The following is a 23033-nucleotide window of genomic DNA, read 5'->3' on the forward strand; positions in this document are numbered from 1 at the left end:
ATATTGAATTGTTTTTTACTGAATGGGCATTTCAATTCACATTGCTTATTTCACACAAACATCTCTAGACTCCATTATGTTGTGTTGCGTAAAACCCAGTTTTCTCTAATTAGTATCAAGGGTTGATTGAGATTGGGTTACTGTTGATTCCAAGTGTGCATTACAAGAACATGATGTAAACATATAATTGAAGTATGCTAACAAGTTATCATTAAGGTTACATTTGTTCCTGAAAAGTGTTGAAGAAAGAAAGAAAAAAACGGTTTTCTTATATTTGATTTCATTATAAAAAAACATGAAAAAATCATATATAATTAAAATTAGTTAGAAATTGATATATTTTTAAATTATTTAATTTTTATATAATAGACAAAAATAAGTTAAATAATTTTTAAAAAACATATAAAAATAATTTATTAAATTTAAATCCAATTTTTATTTTTCTTCACTTTTTCTATTATTCTACTTTCTCTTTTATTTTCTTTTCCTTGCATTTTCCTTCAAGTTCTTCGAGAACCAAATATAGTCTAAAACATTTGGACTATTCTCAATTATTCTTCAAGGTGAATTGTTTCCAATGTGGTTTTTTTTTTTTTTTTTTTTTTGTTTCTCTCAAGTATCTCACTCTCTTTAATTTTGGATAATTCCATTGCATATATATGCATATGTTGGATTTTCTGGCGAGAAGTCTTGGGCTGATGGTTTAATTTCAGAGGCTAACTAATGTACCATCTTAGGAGACACTTGCAATTAATAAAGTCAAATCATAAGCCTTTGCTACATGTCACTGTACATGAATTTGAATCACAGTTACATTATTCTCGTGAATTCAATTTTATTCTTTACCGAACATACTGGATGTATGACAGTATTAAACAAAGTGCAACTCCCATTACCAATTATTTCTTTGTCAGGGAAATGACCATGAAAAAGTATTTTCCCTTCTCCATCAAAAGATGCTTGGCCAGATGATCCGCATACCTTCCAAATAAATTTCCAATTACAGCGCCTCCAAAATGACTCTTCAAGGTGGGCTCTGTAATACTCCTTACATAATTTGCCACGTTTTGTGCTTCTCTATACTTGTCGCTGTCATCAAAGGGGTCCCAATTGGCTTCAAAACTTTCAATCTTATCAAGATTGAAGGACCCTTCTTCTTGAACCACAGCCCTGACTTCACCCTCAGAGGGATAATATATAGGAATATTGAACGAATTCAAATCAGCCTCTTCAATCAGCCCCTACATAAAAATTAAAAAGGCCATCAAAACCTCTCGAAACAATACAATAAATTTTAGTATACTTAGCAGAAGAGAGTAAGCTAACCTCCGCCAACATGTCGGTGAGAGATTCGGCTAGCAGCTCCCAAAGGTCACAACATTCTCCGCCAGAGGGATCTTCCATACTCCTGCCTATTATCGTAATAACCATACGCCCTGCAAGTTTTATTTCCTCGGAGCGCAAGCCTAAAAATAATGAGAAATCCCTCTGAAATTGGTTTGTGTATGCTTGGATGACGGTGGGAGGGCTTCCATTGGCAATGTATATATGTCCCTTGTTCTTTTCTAGCCCAGCTGGAGCCTGACATTTATTGAAATTGGCTAGACAATTCATACATTCATGACATAAAAAAAGTGTTTTTGAATGTCGAAGGGAATAAGCTTAAGAAAAAGGCTTGTGTAGCTCCTTTCAAGTTAAAAATTCTGAGTAATTTATTTTTATAAAAATTTTGTGTACTACTTTATTTTATTGAATTGTTTTCAAAAGCTTTTATAATTTGTAATTTGGACTTAATCTTTTGGCAATATTGCTCCTTTCAAGGGATGTGATTCATAAATAGCATGAATCATGATGGACTGACTAATCATGCTCCTTTGACTTGATTGAAAATAAGGATCTTCATGAGTAGTACAGAGGGAAATGGACTGTGGAATTAATTTGAAGTGCATAGCTTAATCACTCAAGTGGTTGGATTCCTCTTTCAACTGGCCCCTTGAGAATATATATGGACGCAAATAAATCTAAACAAGCAATTGTACCTGAGACAGCCAGTGAACGCTACAAGAAGAGTGAACAAAATCTAGGCTCCTGCTCGGAAAAATCCTGCTGTAGAAAGAACCTGGTACTCCCGTTATGAAACAATGCCCCAGTGTGTCGTCCTCCTCCTTTGTCAGCTTCTCATTGAAATCCGGCAGCAAACTGAAAATGTTGTTGAAGTCATTTCCCGGAAGATCATTCAGAAACACTTGGAACTCGGGCGACTTGCAATTCATTCTTTTTGACATCCCATGGATGGTGTGTATAATTTCGGAAATGGCTGAAAGAGCGTTGGGTCCTGAAGAGCAACCCAAGTCTGCTAGTTTAACACAACTGGGAATACCTGAGCTGAAAGCATCTTTGATGGAAACCTCAAGAAATGGCCTCACCTCCAATATCATTTTTTTCTGAGACATGAGGATTATCAAATGAATTAGATACAAATGACACAAGAAGGAAAAAAAAAAGGAGCATTCAGAGCAATATGTGAGAGGGAGACCTGAAGGAGTGAATTATTGGCATAGCTGCTTTTGCCATTTCCACCATTCATGGGAAGAATTTTGAGAAATACCATGGCTTCACGTGTTGGCAATAACATATTCTCTGCTGTCCTATTTATAGAAACCTTTCTAAGAGTGGCGGTGGAAATTGTTGGCGTGAGCTGTCAGTGATTGAAAAAATTATAGGCCAGATTTGTTAGAATCCCTTCTGTTAAGGGTCAACTATTATAATAGGCGTAATTTGTATATAGCCTAATTTAGCTTCTAATTTTTCTCTTTGTATTGATATATAACCATACTCGTCTCTGTACAGAAATATATGCGGAATTTTTTGACAGAAATACCCCCATACATTTTCAATATTTTCATGAATATTGTAAGACAAGATTGAACCATACGTGTACCTTTGTTTGGTAGGGTTGTTTACACATACTACTCTTGAATGTTCTACACAAACATCCATTCTTATCTTTCAAGCATATATATTTGAATCACCTTGTATGAGATGACTATCTTAGGGATTGTTTATTTTATCTTGTGGACCAGATTTTTAGCTCCATCCACCCTTTTAGCAAGGCCATGTGTTTGCTCATAAGGTACTTACATACCTTGTTAGTTTCTAAGCTTAAGAAGATTCCTAATAGTTTGTTTGGCATGCTTAAGGAGTTTTCTGTACGTTTACATTTCTATCATGGTATGACCATTTGAAACAAAGAAGATTTGACTATTTGAAGACAACTACTCAAAATGGATAGAAGCTAAATTCGAAATTCAAGAGCATTTCAAATTATGTTTTAAATGGTAGGAGCTAAGTTCAAAAATTTCAAATTCAACAACTTGATTTTGAACTTAGTTTCCCAAATATGAACCAAGCCCATCTTGATTTTGAACTCAGTTTCCCAAATATGAGGCAAGCCCCTCCAAGCTTTCTTTTCCTCAATTTTTAGGCCTCCTAAGCCCCAGGAAGAGTCCAACAAGCCAAAGATTTAAGAATTTTATGATTTTTGAGATATCTTTAATTGTTTTTTTTTATATTTCTAGCTAAAGAGGCTATGCCATGTGTCTAGGTTTAGCTTTTACTATTTAAACTCAATTCCTTTTAGGTTTAGGAGAGCATGGAATGGAGAAAGAGAGATTGATCTCTCCTCTTCAAATTCTTCAATTAATAAAGTCTAAGGTTTTTATTTTTTATTTTTTATTCTCTTCATTATATTTTCTTGGAAACCAAACATGGGTTGTAAGGAAAAATCCGTCACCATGTTTGGCTAATTTTATGAGTTCTAGAGATGCTAATAGGAAAGTGAAGAATCTAAAAGAGGAATGAAAAGAAACTATAATGTATTGAATGGTTTAATATGTTTTCAAAAATACCCATATAAGGGAAATCCAAAATTTATATATTATGCTATTTATGTATGGTATCCAATTTTATATATAATATGGTATTATTAATTGCTTTCCCATTATATCTAAAATATGCTATTGAATTTTATCATGGGAAAGCAATTAATAATAGCATATTATATATAAAATTGGATACCATACATAAATAGCATTATATATAAATTTTGGATTTCCTTTGAATTGATAGGATTTCCTTTTGAAGAGCCAAGGGGTATTTTAGTTTTTTTATATCATTAGAGGAGCTGGCAGCACCCGAGAGGTGTGGGGGGACCCCTCTCCATGCGTGGGACCAGCTGCAAGAGATAGGGAAGCCATGCTGCTGATGTGAGGAACAGGGAAGAGAAGCCATGCTGCTGATGTGATGAACAGCAAAGGGAAGTAATGGCTTGCCCGGGAAGATAGCACCTGCTACCACAGAAAAAAAAAAAAAAGGAGAAGAAAACGAGTGGTTTTTTTTCCGGGGGAGAGACGACGAGTTATAGGGGAAGGGAGGACCAATAGGGTAGAGAATTCTTTTATGCTGATGAAGATAGAGATTGGCAAAGGGGGGACATACCGTGAAAACGAGTAGAAAAAGGAGATAACACAGGTATGGATTCTGAAAACCGGATTCATTCATTCATTTATTTATTTATTTTGTTTGTTTTTTATGCCATGTTATGATAGTTTCTAGGCATGAGGATTTTCATTTTTTGATGTCTGAACATGCATATTGTGGATCCTTGTAATTTATTTATTTTTTTTCTGGAATCTGAGCTTACTTATACCCGCCATACTCATTCTCTCTCTCTCTCTACCTTCAACCTCATTCATGCCTGCCTAACCAAACCCACTACTCATTTCTCATGCGGACGTGGGCACCATGCATGGGAAATAATTAACCCATTCTCCATGTGCTTCCAGGCCCTTCTCATGCCCTACCCATTGCACTTAGCAGACATATCCTCCTAGCCCCATGCACAGGGGCACCTCTATATCCTTTCACCTTTCATACCCATCTCCTCAAGCTCGCTGCTCATTCCTTCGCGTCCATGGAGGACCTACCGATCATCTCCGAAACCCCAATCTCAGAATCAGACTCCGATCCACGTCCGCGTGTCCCCAAGGTTCGCCGGAGCATCCTGCTGCCCGCCGCGCTGAATCGAAACCAACTGAGCTTCTTAGAGCTCTGCATGTCGCGGAAAGAGACTCCGTAGCCATCGCCGAGTGCTCCACTTCTCTCTTCGCTTTGCTGCGTTTGGCTCTCCCTGAAGTTACTAGCAGTCCTGTCGATCATATGCGATGCTTCAGTGATGTTGCAGGCCGCCTCCAGGAATCAGCGTTTGATGTAGCTACAAAGGGTAGCCGGTGAGGAAGATGGTCTTTTTTGAGCCCGCCCATGTTAGTATTGGATTCACTACAAGAAAAATGGGAAACAATGACGTTTTTTAAGCGTCAAGAAAGGTAACAGATGACGCTTCTCTAAAGCGTTCTCTTCGCCTCTGTCATTGTATGTCTTAGGCAACAATGACACTTTCAGGAAGCATCATCTTTGATAAAATAAAGGTTTTGTTTTTGGCTGAAAGATGACTTTCCAAAACTCTAAATCCGATCTTCACCGTTCAAATTTAAGATTAGTAACTTATAAACCTCTCCTCCAAATTTCAGCTCAATCGGACCATGAAAAAAGCGGCATCGGACCTTTGATGAAATCTGGGCATGATGTAAAAAACCATTGTTTTTCTCTCTTCTCCTCTTTCCCTCTAATGACTGTCCGAAACTCCAAATCCAATCTCCACCGTTCATATTGAAGATACATGAGCCACGAACCTCTCCTTCAAATTTCAACTCGATCGGACCACGGACGAAACGGGATCGGACATTTGATGAAATCTGGGCATGATGAGAAAAACCTACATTTTTCTCTCTTCTCCTCTTTCTCTCTAATGACTGTCCGAAACTCCAAATCCGATCTCCACCGTTCATATTGAAGATACATGAGCCACGAACCTCTCCTTCAAATTTCAACTCGATCGGACCACGGACGAAGCGGGATCGGACATTTGATGAAATCTGGGCATGATGAGAAAAACCTACGTTTTTCTCTCTTCTCCTCTTTCTTTCTAATGACTTTCCGAAACTCCAAATCCGATCTTCACCGTTCAGATTGAAGATAAATGAGTCACGAAACTCTCCTCCAAATTTCAGCTCGATCGGACCACGGACGAAGTGGGATCAAACCTTTGATGAAATCTGGGCATGATGAGAAAAACTTGCATTTTTCTCTCTTCTCTTCTTTCTCACTAAAAACGGTGGCTCTCTCCCTTCTTTCTTGTCTTCCAAAAGTTAGGGTTTTCAAGGGAGACTTTATAACAAATTCTAAAATACCATACATGTCCTTTTTCAATAAATTAAAATAGTATTCTTTATTTCATCTTCCAATAATAATTTTTATATATTGAACTCATAATGAATTTATATTGTTTAATTATTTGATATTTTAGGTTGATGTTGGTTTAATTTGAATATTGATATTTAAAAAAAAAAACTAATTTAATAGAATGAGCTTAATTCCCATAAATATTAGAAAGTTTTTATAAATATTCTTATTGCATTTAGTTTTATTGTGAGTCAAATCATCATTAAATTAATTTAAATATTAATTTATTTCATTTTAGTTAAATAATTTCAAATTTATATTCATTAACTATAAAACCTTCTCAAATAAAAGGGTTAAACCCAATAAATGTGGCCCAAGGCTCGAACAAGTGCTCAAAATAGGCCACTTTTTTGTGGTCCACAAATAAATTAACAAATTATTTTTAAATGAAATATAAGATAATTTCTAATTTAATAAAAATGAAAAATAGTTTATGAAAATAGATTGTATTGATACAAACTATAAAAAAATTAATATCAAACAATAAAAAAATAATTTATTAGCATTTTATTTTATTTATATCCAATTTTAAAAAAAAAAACCTTAATGTAGCAACTTTATGTCATTAATATTAATGTCAATTTACCATAATTAATTTATAGAATAAAATTCTAATGTCAAAATTTGTATAAGTTAACTTAAAAACAAAAATTTTAAGAGTCAATACAACTATGACACTTATCAGGAGCGTCATTACATACCCATCAAATAATGATGCTTATAATAAGTATCAAGGTAAATAATAAAACAATGATGCTTCTTATAAGCGTCATTATATACACAGTTATAAGAAAAAAGATGACATCAAATAATGACACTTATAATAAGTATCAAGATAAATAATACAACTATGACATTTCTTATAAGCATTATTGTATACCCTCAATAATGACGCTTTTAGAAAGCGTCATAAAATAAAGCGTCATTAATTTCAATTTTTGTAGTAGTGATTTGGGCTTGGTTTGGAGCACCAAGCCCAAGCTTGTGATGGAGTTAGAGTTAGAGGCCTGTCCAAGATGATGGATATGGGCCTGGTTGGAAGCCTAAGCCCAGTTGCATTAATGAAGGGCCTCATGCCCCCTGTACTATTCACTCTCATGGCCCATACCTATTCCAGGATAGCCCATTTGGCCACTTCATTCCTAAATAAACCTTTTTTTAAAAAGAAAACAAAATCTCTAATATCCATAATTAATTAACCAAATCATTCCCTTTTATTTATTACCTTATTTCTACCAATTTAGTTAACTCATACTTAAATACAAATTATTAATTATGTTTTTATCTCGAAATTTATACTACTCAACTTCACCAACTTAAACGTTATGATTATTAATTATTATTATTATTCCGTATGTATCTATTTATCACATTTTAAAATCTCATTCGTTAAAACCAAATTCTAATTCTTCAAAATATTTGTTTAAATCATATTTTCATAAATCAAATCATTATCCCGTATTATTATTTATTCAAAGTCCAATCTATCGAAAAATCACATGTTTTAAATTAATTCCTCAAATACTCTTTTAAATCTCATATTTATCAACTAGAATTATTATCCTATATTCTCCTATTTATCTATGCCAATCCTTCAAAAATTCTAAGTTTTAATTTAATTCTTAAAATATTTGTTTAAATCATATTTTCATAAATCAAATCATTATCCCGTATTATTATTTATTCCAAGTCCAATCTATAAAAAAAATCACATGTTTTAATTTAATTCCTCAAATACTCTTTTAAATCTCATATTTATCCACTAGAATTATTATCCTATATTCTCCTATTTATCTATGTCAATCCTTCAAAAATTCTAAGTTTTAATTTAATTCTTCAAATACTTGTTTAAATCTTATTCTCATAAATCAAATCATCATCCCGTATTATCAGTTGTTCGAATTCTAATCCATTAAGAAAATCCCATGCCGTAATTTAATTCTTCAAATACTCGTTTAAATCTTACGTTCATCAATGGGAATTATTATCCTATATATTCATTTATTTATCTATACCAATCATTCAAAAATCTCATGCTTTAAATTAATTCTTCAAATACTTGTTTAAATCTTATTTTCATAAATCGAATCATTATCCCGTATTTTTAGTTATTTAAAATCTAATCCTCCACTCAGCAATTTGTTTGAATCTTATTTTCATCAATTAGGATTATTATCTCATATTTGTCTATTTATTTAAAACCTAGTTCTTCAAAAATCTCTTGTCTTAACTCAATTTTTCAATCCTAAAAATCTTACAGTTCATCTAAATTTTACCCTCATCAATTAGAATGATTATTCCATGTCCATTCAAAGTCCAATCTTCCAAAAACCCCATGCGTTAATTAAAACTTCAATCCCAAAAATTCTACTATCCATCTTTATTCGCCTAAATGTTATTCTCGTTAATTAGTATTATAATCTCATACCTACCTATTTATTCAAAGTCATATCCTTTAAAAATCCAACGCCCTAATTCAAATTCTCAATTAGAAAAATTCCACTATTCTTTTTTTTATTCGTCTAAACATTATTTTTGTTAATTAGTATCATTATTCCGTGTTTATTTATTTATTTATTTCAATCATTAAAATTCAATTCTTCAAAACCGGATTTCCAAATTTAACCTTGAGACTCAAAAATTCCACCATTCACTATCATTCATTCAAATATCATCTTTGTTATCATTGTTATAAATTCCACGTTTACTTGTTTCTTTCTTCTGAAAATCCCAATAATTAGAGTTCAATTATTCAAAGGCCCAACTTTCAAAATTTAATTTTCAAAATCCCACTATTCACTATTCATCTGCCCAAATATCGTTTTGATTAATCAGTAACATTACTCCATACTTACCCATTTATTTCTCTTAAAAATTTCAATCATTAGAGTCTAATTCTTCAAAATTCCGATTCCTAAATTTAGTTATTTGAAATTCTAATTGTATTATCTCCGAACTTAATTTCCCGTTTCCCATGCTCCAATTCCCGTATTTACCCCGCTACTTATTATTATCATTATTATTATCATCTTATTAATTATTTCTATAAATTCTGCATTTGAATGATTTCTAAGATTTTCCGTTTTTTACGCATCAACTTTCATAATTTCTACGCCTCAAATAACTTACGATTCTGATCCCTTTTGAAATTTAACTCCCATAATCCCAATTTTCGCAATTTAATTTTTCTTAAAAATCCCAAACCTTCAAATAATTCTTCAAAATCCCAATTTTCTTTCAAATTTAATTTCTAAAAGTTCTCATTTCTTACATATAATTCCTAAGAATCTAATTTTCAAATAATCTCTAAGATTCCGATTCTCAAATGAATTTAAAAAAAAATCTAGTTTTCCTTCGAACAATTTTAATCCATGCTTAGTGATGCATGTGGTATGTTTTGTGCTCTATATGGTGTACTAACCCTCTCTATTGATAGCACATGACGGTTTGTTGCCCAGGTATGTACCTATTTTCCCTCTAATCGTTGTCTATGCATGTCTCGACTCTTATATGTGCATGATCATTCAGGATATTCATTGATTTACTCGTAAATTGCCACGTCAGCTTCATTTTGTTAGTAGAGACCCGATTTTAGGGACTTAGAAGGGTGCTATAGTCTTTTACCGTACCTTCCCGATAAGTAACCTAACCCCCGGGCCCGATCCGGTTTCTTGTAGATCACCTTTTCCAAAATAAGGAGTCGCACTTAGGGTTTTCTTTCTTATTTTGTTTACCCTTTTAAATAAAAACAAAAATAAGTGGCGACTCCAAGTCATTTTTTTTTAATCAAATAAAATCAATTTTTCAAATAAAAATCGAGTTCGCCATCGAGTGGAGAACACATGAGCCGAAATGCGGGGTCCACAGTTACCCATATAGGGGAAATCCAAAATTTATATATTATGCTATTTATGTATGGTATCCAATTTTTTTATATAATATGCCATTATTAATTGCTTTCCCATAAATAGATATAAGCATATTATATATAAATTGGATACCATACATAAATAGCATAATATATAAATTTTGGATTTCCCCTATATGCGTAAGTTTGAATTGATAGGAATAAATCATTTGTGTTAATTCACCCTATTTAAGGTATGGAGGATTTTTATCAAGATATTAGTGATTTTTGGGAAGATATGTTTCCAAAATAAAAATCTAAGTTTTGGATTAAATATTGGTCGTAGGATACATTCAATTTGATTGTAGATTGACTTTGATAATTTTATATTACTTTCTTTCTCTCTTTTAGGATTTTTGACATTGGATTGTGAAACTCTTTCGAATATTTTCTTTTGATTGATTTATTTTATTGAATATGTTAGGAAATTTTTATCCATATTTTATCTTTATTTATTAAAATTAGGGTTTTCATTAACTTTAATAAATAATTAATCCTTTTAATTTAAAAACAATTGAACACATTAGAGTTGATTGCAAAGGATGATAATCCATAATATTACAAAATTGTGGTAATTTTATCTTTAGGTTTTTTTAGTCAAAGTTACCATATATTTAGGATGTAGTATTTTAATTATAACATAGATTTACGGTTATTTATTTATTGAATAGGTGTCTTGCTAAAAAAGTGTTTACAAAAATACTCCACAAGAAGCTTAGAACATATGTTCATGTGCCTAAAACATTATGAAAAAAATCTTGATGATAAAGATACAAAAAAAATAGAAACATTAGAAAGTTTTTCAAATTGATGTCAAATCATCTTTCTTAAATGGCTAATAAGAAGCAGAGTTTTATATTGAGTAGCTTGTAGGATATATGAAAAAATAGGAAGAAGAAAAGGTTTATAAAATAAAACGGCCTTGTATCGATTAAAACAAGCTCTAAGAGCATGATACACATGCATTGATACTTATTTTATTAAGAATAAATTTCAAAGATGTCTTTATGAATATACTTTATATGTCAAATCTAATGATACTTATTTTATTAAGAATAAATTTCAAAGATGTCTTTATAAATATACTTTATATGTCAAATCTAATTTGCGTAGTGGCATTATTATATGTGTGTTTATATGTGATTGATTTAATTATTAGTACAGTAATTTGATGATGATTGCAAAATTAAAAAAAAAAAATGATGATTAGTCATTTTGAGATGATAGATATGAGATTGATATCTTATTTTCTTGGAACTGAAGTAATTAAAGTAATGGTATTTTTATTCTTCTAAAAAAGTATGAGAGTGATATGCTTAAATAAATAAATTAAAATAGAATCATGCAAGCTTATCAAGTTAAAATAAGGAAAAGATAGGTCATCTGAGTTTGTTGATCTCATGAATTCTTGAAGAATGGTTGGGCTTATTTGACTTCTACAAAACTAGGTATAGTTGGGCTTATACACAGATTCATAGTGTCTTCATGTCAATCTCAGTTGCAAGTAGCAAATATGATGCATCAAAAATATGGAAAGAGATGGTATCTTTCATGCATGTCAATCTCAGTTGAGAATTGGAAAAGTTTTCAGATTATGTATTTAATTTTGGTTCCTAATCAAGTATATTGTACCTACTAATAGTGTAGTTGCGATGAATGCTTTATTATTTAAAGCATGCTTGAGAAGTTTTTACAAAGATTTTTTTTTGTGATAATAAATCAATAATTGCATTGACTTAGAATCCAATTTCTCATGGAAGAATAAAAAACATTGACATTAAGTTTCACTATATTTGTGAGTTGGTCAAATATAAAATTACCTTTAAACTTTGTTCTTTTGAAAATCAAATTATAAACATTTTTAAAAAGTCAACCAAGCATTGCTCAAATTGAAGAATGCCTATAACTAAATTTGAAGAGCTTGATTTAAGGAGACATTGTGGGAGTCCTAATTAAACTATAACTATGTTACTTTAATTTAGTAGAGAGAGAGAGGGAGAGATTATTTTTTTACCGGGAAGGATTTTTTTTTAATGGTTTATATTTTTATGGTAAATAAAAATGAGCAACGTCAAATTTTGTTTTTAATCATTTTTTCCCTGCCTTAAATGTTAAACTGTTGTACAATTTTGGATGGATACAACAGTAGGCGAGTGCAACAATAGAAAGGAAAGTTATGTTCATTAGATAAGGTGGACCAAACAAAGGTTGAATCCTAGCGATTCAGGATAAACATTCCTATCTTTTTTGTCCAAATTTAAGCTACGTATTTGAACATGTGGGGAACTGAGCTAATATAATTGATCACCAACTGAGCTAATAATTTAGAAAAATATTTTTTAAAAAATACAATAGTATAAAAAATATTATCAAATCTATTTAAAGAAAGATAATTTCAATATTTAAATTAAAATTATCGCTCCGAAAGAGAGAGATTGTCATTTACGAGGTGGATCAATCAAATTTTACCTTACACTAATGTTAAATACTACAATTTTGGACGGATTATAAGCAAGGCAAGTGTTATTGTCGAAAGTGCAATAATGGAAAAGAAACGTGATTTTTTTATTCTAGGATAAAGAATCTTATCTTAGTTCAGTTCACTTCTCTGCTCTCTTTTGGACAGGGCATGGTCCATGTTGGGAAATGTGTTTTCATATAAATATAATATATTTACTTAAAAATAAGTAGATTTTTGTGCATTTTTCACTCATGGGGTACTCAATTTTGTCGGGTTGGCTCAATGCAACCCAAATCCATTCTAAGGTTTGAGTGAGTTTGAATAATTATTTTCAATACTCGGATTGGATTTGAGTTTGAGTTTCTCAATTTGAACTTAATTTAAATTAGGTTAAAGTTAAAGTTTAGATAATTTGTGTTTAATCCGAACTTGATTTAATATTTTTATAATATTTATAATCTATATTATCTTATATAATAATATTCATTTTCTTTTTATATTTAAAAAAAAAAATCAAATTATATTAATCACATCTTTTTCATTTTTTATTTATAAAAATATATAAATTTATGTTTTTGTTATTGTTGTCTTGAAATTTTATGTAAATACATAGAAAAAAGTTTTTTAAAAAAAATATTATAGATGAATTTTGAATTATGCAAGCTGATCAACCTAATTAACTTGAATTCAATTCAAGTCTAACTCGACCAACTTGATTTTAATCTGAACAACATAAACTCAATTTGAGCTTAGAGAAATGAGGTTGTGTTAGCTTAGGTTATGTATCTTAGGTTAGAGGAATGATTGAATTGAGTTTGAATTGATTGTTTTTTAATTGAGGTTGGGGTTGAGTTAGCCATCAACTCACCCACCCAAGTTGCAGCCCTACCTTTGACTATATAGATTCTATCTTTTAAATAATATAAATATTACATTTGACCACTCTAGGTACCACAAAGGACTTTAAAGGGCATAAAACTTGAATTACTCTTAGAAAGCTCTCTTTTTGTAATTATGTTCAAATATATGTATGAAAACACACATTTCCTTTCATGTTTATACTTAGGATTGCTTAGTAGGTTAAATGACCATGTTTTTTTATAATTGTTTTCAAAAATTATTTTTAAGTTAAAAGAATATTTTTAAGTATTTTTCTGTTAAAAATTAGAGTTTTTGGTAAATTGTTTTTAAAAATACTTTTCAAAACCTAGAAGACAAAAATATAATTTGAATAAGTTGTGTTGAAAAATAATTTTTCTATTTTGATTTGTAAAAAAATTGTAAATTCAATTTATATAATATTAATTTAATTTAAGCTCATTAAAAATAAAAATAGTTTTTTCATAAGAAACAAATTAAAAATAAATAGTTCTTAGTAAAATATAAATACTAATTTTATAATAAAAGCATAAATTGTAATTTTCCTTTTTTATAAAAAATAATACTATTTTAGTATGTATTGTAAAAATAAGGATATCATAAAAGTATAATTATTTTATTGTTAAAAATAAATAATAATAATTTTAAAATAATAATAGTTAATAATACTTTATTTAAAATGAATTTAAAAAAAAATAAAGTTTAAGTTTTTTAATATATGTGTACATTTAGTACTTAATTACAGATAAAGTATTTGAATTAATTTTGATTTATGATAAATTTTTTGAATTTGAAAGTATTTTTTTATGGTAGAATTGAGTACCAATTAGAAGGATATAAATTGAGTTATGGGAGGGAGAGAGATGTATATATTTTTTATCAGCATGACATGCATGTATTACTAGGCAAATTAGTTCACTTTGTGACAAGGGAAGGGCAAAAACTCAATATAAATAATTTACAAGGAGGTCCACAAAATTTTCATTATAAAAGGTTGTTATGCATAGTAGCTGTTTGTTCAAGGGGTGAGTGTATAAATGTGAGGTAAATGCCTCAATTTCTTACTCTGGATACTTAGGGCCTTTTTCTTTGATTTGCAACTATGCAACGATGATGGTAGTTTAACCTTTCCTATGGTCAATGGCATAAAATTTCGTTGTCTTTCCTTCTTTTATTTTGATTGCACCTTGCATCTAAATTGTGGGGGAGCGGAAACATTGTTTATCAAGGGGATGAATATGAAGGAGGTGCATGCAGCAAAGTTTCATCCCATGAGTGAGATAATTGGGGGTTAGATGCAATAGATCTTTCTATAGTCTGGGAAGACGGATTTTTTAATGTTTCTATACAGGTAGGCAATATTGTTATTCTGTACTGGTATATTGTAGAAGATAATTTGATTAAAAGAGTTTGTTGCAGGACAAGCTGGAATTGAAGGATTTTGATATTGAACATGCAGCAAGAGGAGTTGATAAGACAATTGTAAAAGAATTTAAAGCAGTTGTTAGAAATAAAACTTTAGAAATCTGTTTTTATTGGGTTGGGAAGGGGACAACAGCTTTCCTGTCGGGGAACTTATGGTCCTCTCATATCAGCTATTTATGTAGAATCCGGTGAGTTAGTGCCTTCTTCATTCCGTGTCCAGGTGAAGCACTAGTAGTCACTCTCTCTCATATTTGACTTGGAGAGGCCTTTTTTTTTTTTTTTTCCTCCCTTGGCTTGTTCAACTCTGTTCTGAATGAACAAAGATGGATCCATCTCTTAAATTATGATATTAAAATTTTTGGTAACCTATAAGCTTATTGATAGCCATAACAATGGCAAGTTTGTCCGATTGGTAAGTGGAGTGCACCAAAAGGTTTGGTTTGGAGGTTTGGGGTTTAAATCCCCTCAGAAGTAAAAGGAGGAGGTACTATAGTTATATCGCGAGATTTTCTCGGGATTTATCCCAAAATATCACCTAACCGAAATAATTACAATTGGACAACATTAATGTACCCTCTATATATATATATATTTTCCCAATTGTCCTGAAACTTTGCCCATGCACCCATCTCCGGGTTGTCTGAATTGGGCCAGAGCAAATTCCATTTTATATAAATATTATGTTTATCCATCATATTGCAAATCGATAAGAAACGTTAAGACGTTAAGGATAGTAATGTATTCTTTGCACTTCAAAACAATTTGATAGTGTTTTAAGTTTTAAATGGTATAATGGGGCTCATAAGACCGAGGTGGGTCAATCTTAAAATGGAACCATAAAATCACGAGAAATTGAATGGAGGTTGAGTAGCTAAAAAATGTTGACTGGCCCAAGGTGATGTGGACTCTAGCCAGCCCCTGGCTGCTATAATAATACATTGTCGGCGGTTCATGGCGTTCTCAGCTAAATAATGCCCGGAAGACCAAATTTTCTATTGGATATTAGCTCATACCTGTCAGATCTCAATAATTGAAAACCCATATCAAGCATTAGTCAAATATTATCTTGAAATAGGAGGATTCAAGCCCATATTTGATTTTTATTAAATAAGAGTGGATGATATACACTATTATTGTAACAAAACCATTGACTGATTCATTGCAGATGCTGTTGGACTAAAGGCAAATTCCTATCAAAATTCAAGCGGGCATTGCAATGGTTCATGAACCTGAACGATCAAAATTCAAGATGAAGCAGAGTTATTAATCAAGTGTAGGGTCCATTGCCCACTATCTATGAATGGTCTGTCTTCATAATAATTAGTTTTCAGTCTAGGATAAAAAAGGTTGACCAATTATCTGTCTTCATCATATAATGCACAGCCTGGAGAAATAGATTAGATCTATGGTATAATCGGGTTCTCTTATAAATAGGAGAGCAGAGAACATGACATTGCCAAAATACAGTTGGTGCGACCATGGTAGCCATAAACTTTCTTCACGTGAATGCAGGAAATGGAGAAATTAGCTATGCTAATAACTCACTCGCCCAAGTCTCTCTCTAGTTTTTTGTCATAAACACATACACACAAACGCACATGTTGCTTTAAATCCTTAATTAGAATTTTTTTTTTTTGCTGCTTTCACTTACGTATCTAATTTATTTTTATGCAGAAAAAAATTATATTGAAGGCAAGGGCATTTCTTGAGGAGGCCATCAGAGATAGGTTCGTCTCAGCAGGCTTTCCCAGCTGTGTTAAACTAGCAGAATTGGGTTGCTCTTCAGGAACAAACGCCCTTTTGGCCATCTCCGAAATTATTGACACCATTCATGAAATGTCCCAAAGGATTAATTGTGAGTCTCCGGAGTTCCAAGTGTTCCTCAATGATCTTCCAGAAACTGACTTTAACAACATTTTCAAATCGTTGCCTGCTTTCTATGAGGGGCTGATGAAAGAAAAGGGAGGCAAACTGGGGAATTGCTTTGTGACAGGAATGCCAGGTTCTTTCTACGGGAGGATCTTTCCCACAAGGAGCCTAGATTTTGTCCATTCTTCTGCAAGTGTTCATTGGTTGTCTCAGGTTAATTTTCATCTTGAAATTTATACACAACCAGTACTTCTTTCAGAATTAACAGTTGTGTCAGTCCACATATAGTAAAGGAAAAAAACACCATACGGTAAGATACATGTCCAAATAGGCTAACCATGCATGTAAATGAATGACAGGTTCCTGCTGGACTAAAAAATAACAAAGGACACATATATATGGCAAACACATGTCGTCCCGATGTTCTTAAAGCCTACACGAAACAGTTTCAGAGGGACTTCACAATGTTTCTAGGGTTGCGGTCTGAGGAAATTAAACCTGGAGGGCGTATGGTTATTACTATAACAGGAAGGAGCATTGAAGATCCCTCTAGCAAAGATTGTTGTGACCTTTGGGAGCTGTTAGCAAAATCACTCCTCGACATGTTGGCTGATGTTAGTTTATTTCCTCTTCATAACCCAGCTGTTGCATTGTGCTCAAAACTTCAGTCATCATGTTATTTATTTTGTTTTAGGGACTTGTTGAGGAGGCGGATGTGGACTCGTTCAACCTTCCTATGTACAATCCCTTTGAGGGTGAAGTGAAGGCTTTAATTGAAGAGGAGGGGTCTTTCAATCTTGATAAGCTAGAAACTTTCGAAGCCAGTTGGGACCCCTATGATGACAGTGACAAGACTAGGAGCGGACAAAATGTAGCAAATTGTATAAGGAGTGCTACAGAGCCCATGTTGGCTACTCATTTTGGAGATGCCATAATCCCTGATCTATTTGCAAGGTATGCAAACCGCGTCGCTGAGCATCTCTCAATGGAAAAGGGACATCACTTCCTCGTAGTGTTTTCTTTGACAAAGAAGTAAATGCTGCAATAATATTCTAGAGTGGAGTAGTTGGTGTTTGGACCAGCTGTTTAACAAGGATACACGTACGCACTACGTACTGTAAGGAATAAAATAAGTTTGTGAAAATAACTCTGTTTCACCCTCTTATATTTTAATATCATATTTAGATTACTTGTGTTGATTATCCGTACTCGCATATGCTATATTTAAGTAACACCCTCTTATATCTACCAATAAATATGATATTAAAATAAATTTTTAAAAAATAAATTAATTTTAGTTATTTTATTTTTAATTTGATTTCATTGATGCTAAAAATATAAAATTATCATGATAATTCTTTTTTTAAATAATTCATTTTTTATCTTTTTGTAGACCCCTTTACAGTGAAGGGGTTATTTTATTATTTTTTTCTTCTGACCACCCCAAAATTAAGTTGATGGGGCGGCCAGATGGGACAATGGGGACAGAGAGTAGGTGAGGGCTGAGAAGAGAAAAGGGAGAATTGTGTTTTGGGGCCAGATGACCCAAAAATTGATTAAAGATCCTCATAAGTTTCATATTTAAACCCAACACCTAAAGAAAGTCTACAAATTGAAAAGAAGGATATGAAACATTTAATTTTCCGAAAATACCCTTTATTGTCAAAAAGAAAAAGAAAACAACTAACTTCCCACTCTCTTTCATTCTTTTTTTCCCTCTCTCTTTCATCATTCACCTTATCTTTTTCTCTCACATATTAATCGGTGGAACATGTAAATTAATTCTTTTCTAGAAAGGTGTTACTATTTTCATCAATTATTTTTCTCCCAAAAACCATGCCTAATAAATTAAATATTGGTAATCAATGGTTGAAAAGGATTATTACTATATTTTTAAAGTAAAAATTTTTTAAATACCTCATAAAATATTTTTTTTAAACTTACAAAATATATAATAAATAATTTTTAAACACCTTAAAAAATATTATTATTCTTTTTTATCCAATATATATATATAAATATCTTTAAGGATGTAGACAATTATTTGAATATTTTCTCTATTTTTTGGACAATACATTGATATTATTTTGTAACATGATCATCTTTTAACTAATGGTGATAATTAATTTTTAATTGAATAATGTATTATAACTTAATAATTTGAAAAATATTCAAATGCCTTTTTAAATCTAAAATAGATGTGGACTTGACATGATTTAAATTATTAAAGCATGATGTCATTAAGTCAAGGAAATGTATCATATTAAGAGATGTGTATGTAAATTATATCGTAATTTTCTCTTTTTTTATTTTTTTTCCTCGTATATGATATCTTTTGTATAAAGTTTTGTAGATGAAAAATAATAAAATCTTTTGTTATGTAAAGAGGTATAACAACACATTAAAATTGAAAAGAGAATATAATGGAATACAAATTAGATGAAATCACTTTAAATAAGGATATAATAGAAAACATATAAATGTAAGAAAAAACAAGTTTAGATGAAATTTAAAATAAAAAATCAAAGAAAATAAATTAAAAGTAATAATATAAAAATCGTAGAATCTTTAAAACTATAATTACAACAAAAAAATTATTTTAAATTAACTTGATAATTTAAATTAATGATTTTTTATAAAAAAAAATTACAAATGTTACAAAGATAATTTTTTATCCTTTTTAATTCTATTTAAATATGATTTTTTTAATATCTGCTAACATTATGTTTATAAAGGTAAAATAGTAAAAATATATATTTCATTCGGTTTACTTGTAATAAACACTTTAAATGTGATTAATTTTAATTTTATTTCCTATGTTTTAATTTTGGTAGAGAAAATCTAAATGACATAGTTTGGTAAAAAAATATTCATAATTTTTCCTCAACAGTTATTATATGTTGTTTATATTGTCTTAAGTTATTTGAAACAATGACATTAATGTGTTATCCATTTATATTAATTTGATTTCACAAAAAAAAAAGGTAATACCTAAACATTATGGTTAATTTTCCTTTATATAGGATGTAAATGTAGTAAAAAAAAATATTGTTAAAACTACTTAAACGAAATATGCAATTACAAATTTTGGATGATGAAATTTAAAATTTAAAATTAAAACAATTTTTAGGTGAAGGAATGTGTGGGGGAAAAGTGTTCAATCCTTAGGTGACAAGAAAAAAAAAAGTTCAGAATTGATTAAAATTTTGTATAAAAGATAACCTTGTACACCCTTGTATAATTAGTACATTTACCCCATACAGTTAGTACATTGCCTTACACAATGAGTGGGATACTCTTTTATAGTTAGTGTAACACCCTTATATAATAGTGCAAATTTCATAAACAATTTATGGGTAACAAAAAAAATAAAGAAATGATTCAAAATTGACTAAAATCTTTCACAAATGGTAGCCTTGTACACCCTTGTACACTTAGGTGGTGTTTGTTTTTTTACTTAATTCTAAATAGAACCTTAATACTTAATAGTATTAAATATTAGGTTGTTTGTTTTTGTAGTATTTTATTTCTATTAAGTATTAAAAAGTAAAAAAAACTATTGTGTTATTTTTTCTATTTAGAAAAAGTCACATATTTTGGCTTTTTCTATTTAGTAAAAAGTTTATAATAAGTCATGAAAAAGTAAAAAAACAAACAACCTAAATTCTAAAACTAAATGGTTTTCAGTAAAAAGCCAAAAAAACAAACACCACCTAAGTATATTTCCCTTGTACACTTAGTACATTTCTCTTGTACACTTAGTACATTTCTCTTGTACAGTTAGTGTAACATCATTGTACAATGGTGCAATATATCCCTCTTAAGTTGTGTGTCAACGTAGATATATTAATCTTATTTCTAATGGTTTGGCTAACAAAATGGTGGATGAATTATGATTAAATTTTTTTTCCCCAAACATTATTACTAAGAAAAGTATCGAAATTTTCATGTGAAAGTTAAATAAATTGCATGACGTAGGTATGCAATCTATGGGTGACAAGGAAAATGAAAAAGTGATTCAAAATCGAGTAAATTTTTTTATAGATGGTAGTCTTGTACACCCTTGTACACTTAGTACATTTTCCTTGTACGCTTAGTACATTTCCCTTGTACAATTAGTGTAATACCATTGTACAATATATCTATCCTAAGTAATATGTCCATGTAGGTGTGTTAACCATATTTCTAATGGTTTAACTAATAAAATGATGGATGAATTAGGGTTAGTTTTTTTTTTTTTTTCCCAAACATCATTATTGGGGAAAGTATCGGAATTTCCATATGGGAGTTAAATAAAGTGCATAACATGAGTATACAATTTGTGGGTGACAAGGAAAATAAAGGAGTGGTTCAAAATAGATTGAAATCTTTTATAAATGGTAATCTTATACATTGCTTGTACACTTAGTACATTTCCCTTATACAGTTAGTAAATACTCTTGTATAGTGACACAAATTTCATATTCCCGTAGTGCATATATGCCTATATTTGTATTAAACATGATTCTAGTAGTTTGATTAAAAAAATGATGAAAAACTTCAATCCAATTTTTTTATGAATATATTACATTTTTGTGAAAAAAATATACAATTGACCAATTCCTTTATTTAATTGTGAACATATTATATTTTAAAAATAAAAAAGAATAATTAATAAATGAAATTTAATTCTTTTTGTTATCTTAGTATTAAACAAGGTCTTCAATTTTCATTTTTAAAAATATTTTTCATTTTTTTAATTAAATGTATTTTCAAAAAGAGACAATATAGAAAATAAAAATAATTAAAAATAAAAAAATAATAAAAACTAGAAAAAATATTTTAAAACCAAACTCAAACATAATTTATATAATTTTTAGCTACTTGTTTTTATTTAAAATGAGTAAACATATCATTTAACCCTTTTGTATGAGAAAAAAATCAATCTCTACTATACTATGTATTGATATAATCCATTTCTAAATACGAAAACATTTTAGTTGGATATTTAAAATAAAAACTCTTCATCTTGAAAGTGCTCAGGCACGGATTTAGCAAGAATAAGGAGTTTATTCTATTCACTGCATGAATGTACAGTACATCAATAGCTATATATATATATATTACAACATCTAACTAATCTAACCATCTAACTAATCTAACAACTTTCTAACTCAGCACAACAGCATCTGTTAGAGAAGACTCAGCATAACCGCATCTGTTATGGAGGAGAAGCATCAGCTACTGACGTGGGTGTTTGTCTATCATCCCCCCGCAAGCTGACAGGTCTTGGGACAACAGAGAGACGAGTACGAGCAGCTGAGAACTGACAGCTTGGAACATGCTTAGTAAAGACATCTGCCAACTAGTCGGTAGAAGGAACATATTGAATCAAAAGCTCTTTGTGGAGGACCTTATCACGAACAAAGTGAAGGTCAATCTCTATGTGCTTCGAGCGGGCATGGAAGACAGAGTTAGCGGCAAGAGCAGTAGCACTGATATTATCACACCAGATCAGAGGAGTGTCCTGTTGAGGAATACATAATTCTTTGAGCAGAAACTGAACCCAAGAGACCTCAGCGGCGAGAAGAGCAAGTGCCCGATACTCCGATTCTGCACTACTACGAGAGACAACACGTTGCTTGGTGGAGGACCATGAGATGAGATTGGTGCCAAAAAAAAGACAAAAGCCACTGGTGCTTCTTCTATCATCGGGACATGATGCCCAATCTGCATCGGTATATCCTTGAAGAGACAAAGATGGTGAGGCATGGATAGAAATACCATGAGTAGCAGTACCTTTGAGATAGCGGAGTATACGCTTAGCAGCTTGCAAATGAGAAGTGGTAGGACGAGCCATGTATTGACAAGCTCGATTCACTACAAACGAGATTTCTGGTCGTGTGAGAGTGATGTATTGAAGAGCACCCACAAGACTACGGTAGTGAGTAGCATCAAGAGCAGATAAAGGTTCTCCATCTGCTGCTGATAGCAATTTTCCCAAGGCACCAGGTGTGTTAGCAGATTTGGCCTCATGAAGATTAGCACGCTCAAGTAGCTGATGTATGTAGCGTTGTTGATTGAGATGAAGAGCATGAGAAAGCCGAGTGACTTCAATGCCAAGAAAGTAGCTAATATCCCCAAGGTCCCGAA

At 31.2% G+C, this 23033-nt stretch overlaps 2 protein-coding genes across 2 annotated transcripts; one reads left to right on the top strand and one right to left on the bottom strand.

The window, feature by feature from the left end:
• Window positions 1-750: 750 nt before the first annotated feature.
• On the bottom strand, window positions 751-2641 carry LOC100266757 (S-adenosyl-L-methionine:benzoic acid/salicylic acid carboxyl methyltransferase 3). Its single transcript, XM_002265664.5, has 4 exons — window positions 2537-2641; window positions 2040-2444; window positions 1327-1581; window positions 751-1241 (listed from the first exon to the last, which is right to left on the bottom strand). Exons 1-4 carry the CDS (start codon window positions 2633-2635, stop codon window positions 900-902), a joined length of 1101 nt encoding a protein of 366 aa, XP_002265700.4. The 5' UTR covers window positions 2636-2641; the 3' UTR covers window positions 751-899.
• A 13834-nt stretch (window positions 2642-16475) lies between these two features.
• LOC100249594 (benzoate carboxyl methyltransferase) lies at window positions 16476-18103 on the top strand. Its single transcript, XM_002265601.5, has 4 exons — window positions 16476-16585; window positions 16707-17114; window positions 17261-17515; window positions 17596-18103. Exons 1-4 carry the CDS (start codon window positions 16511-16513, stop codon window positions 17935-17937), a joined length of 1080 nt encoding a protein of 359 aa, XP_002265637.1. The 5' UTR covers window positions 16476-16510; the 3' UTR covers window positions 17938-18103.
• Window positions 18104-23033: the final 4930 nt, after the last annotated feature.

This window comes from Vitis vinifera, chromosome 4 (assembly GCF_030704535.1).
Source record: "Vitis vinifera cultivar Pinot Noir 40024 chromosome 4, ASM3070453v1".
NCBI classification, from domain to species: Eukaryota; Viridiplantae; Streptophyta; class Magnoliopsida; order Vitales; family Vitaceae; genus Vitis; species Vitis vinifera.

Bases quoted from the DNA above. Each gene is read 5' to 3' on its own strand.
- LOC100266757 (XM_002265664.5), bottom strand. From the start codon at position 2,635: ATGTTATTGCCAACACGTGAAGCCATGGTATTTCTCAAAATTCTTCCC. The intron at 2,445-2,536 runs GTCTCCCTCTCA...CTCATGTCTCAG, and splicing joins CCAATAATTCACTCCTTCAG to AAAAAAATGATATTGGAGGT. The intron at 1,582-2,039 runs GTACAATTGCTT...AATAAATGTCAG, and splicing joins GCGTTCACTGGCTGTCTCAG to GCTCCAGCTGGGCTAGAAAA.
- LOC100249594 (XM_002265601.5), top strand. From the start codon at position 16,511: ATGGTAGCCATAAACTTTCTTCACGTGAATGCAGGAAATGGAGAAATT. The intron at 16,586-16,706 runs GTCTCTCTCTAG...ATTTTTATGCAG, and splicing joins CTAATAACTCACTCGCCCAA to AAAAAAATTATATTGAAGGC. The intron at 17,516-17,595 runs GTTAGTTTATTT...ATTTTGTTTTAG, and splicing joins TCCTCGACATGTTGGCTGAT to GGACTTGTTGAGGAGGCGGA.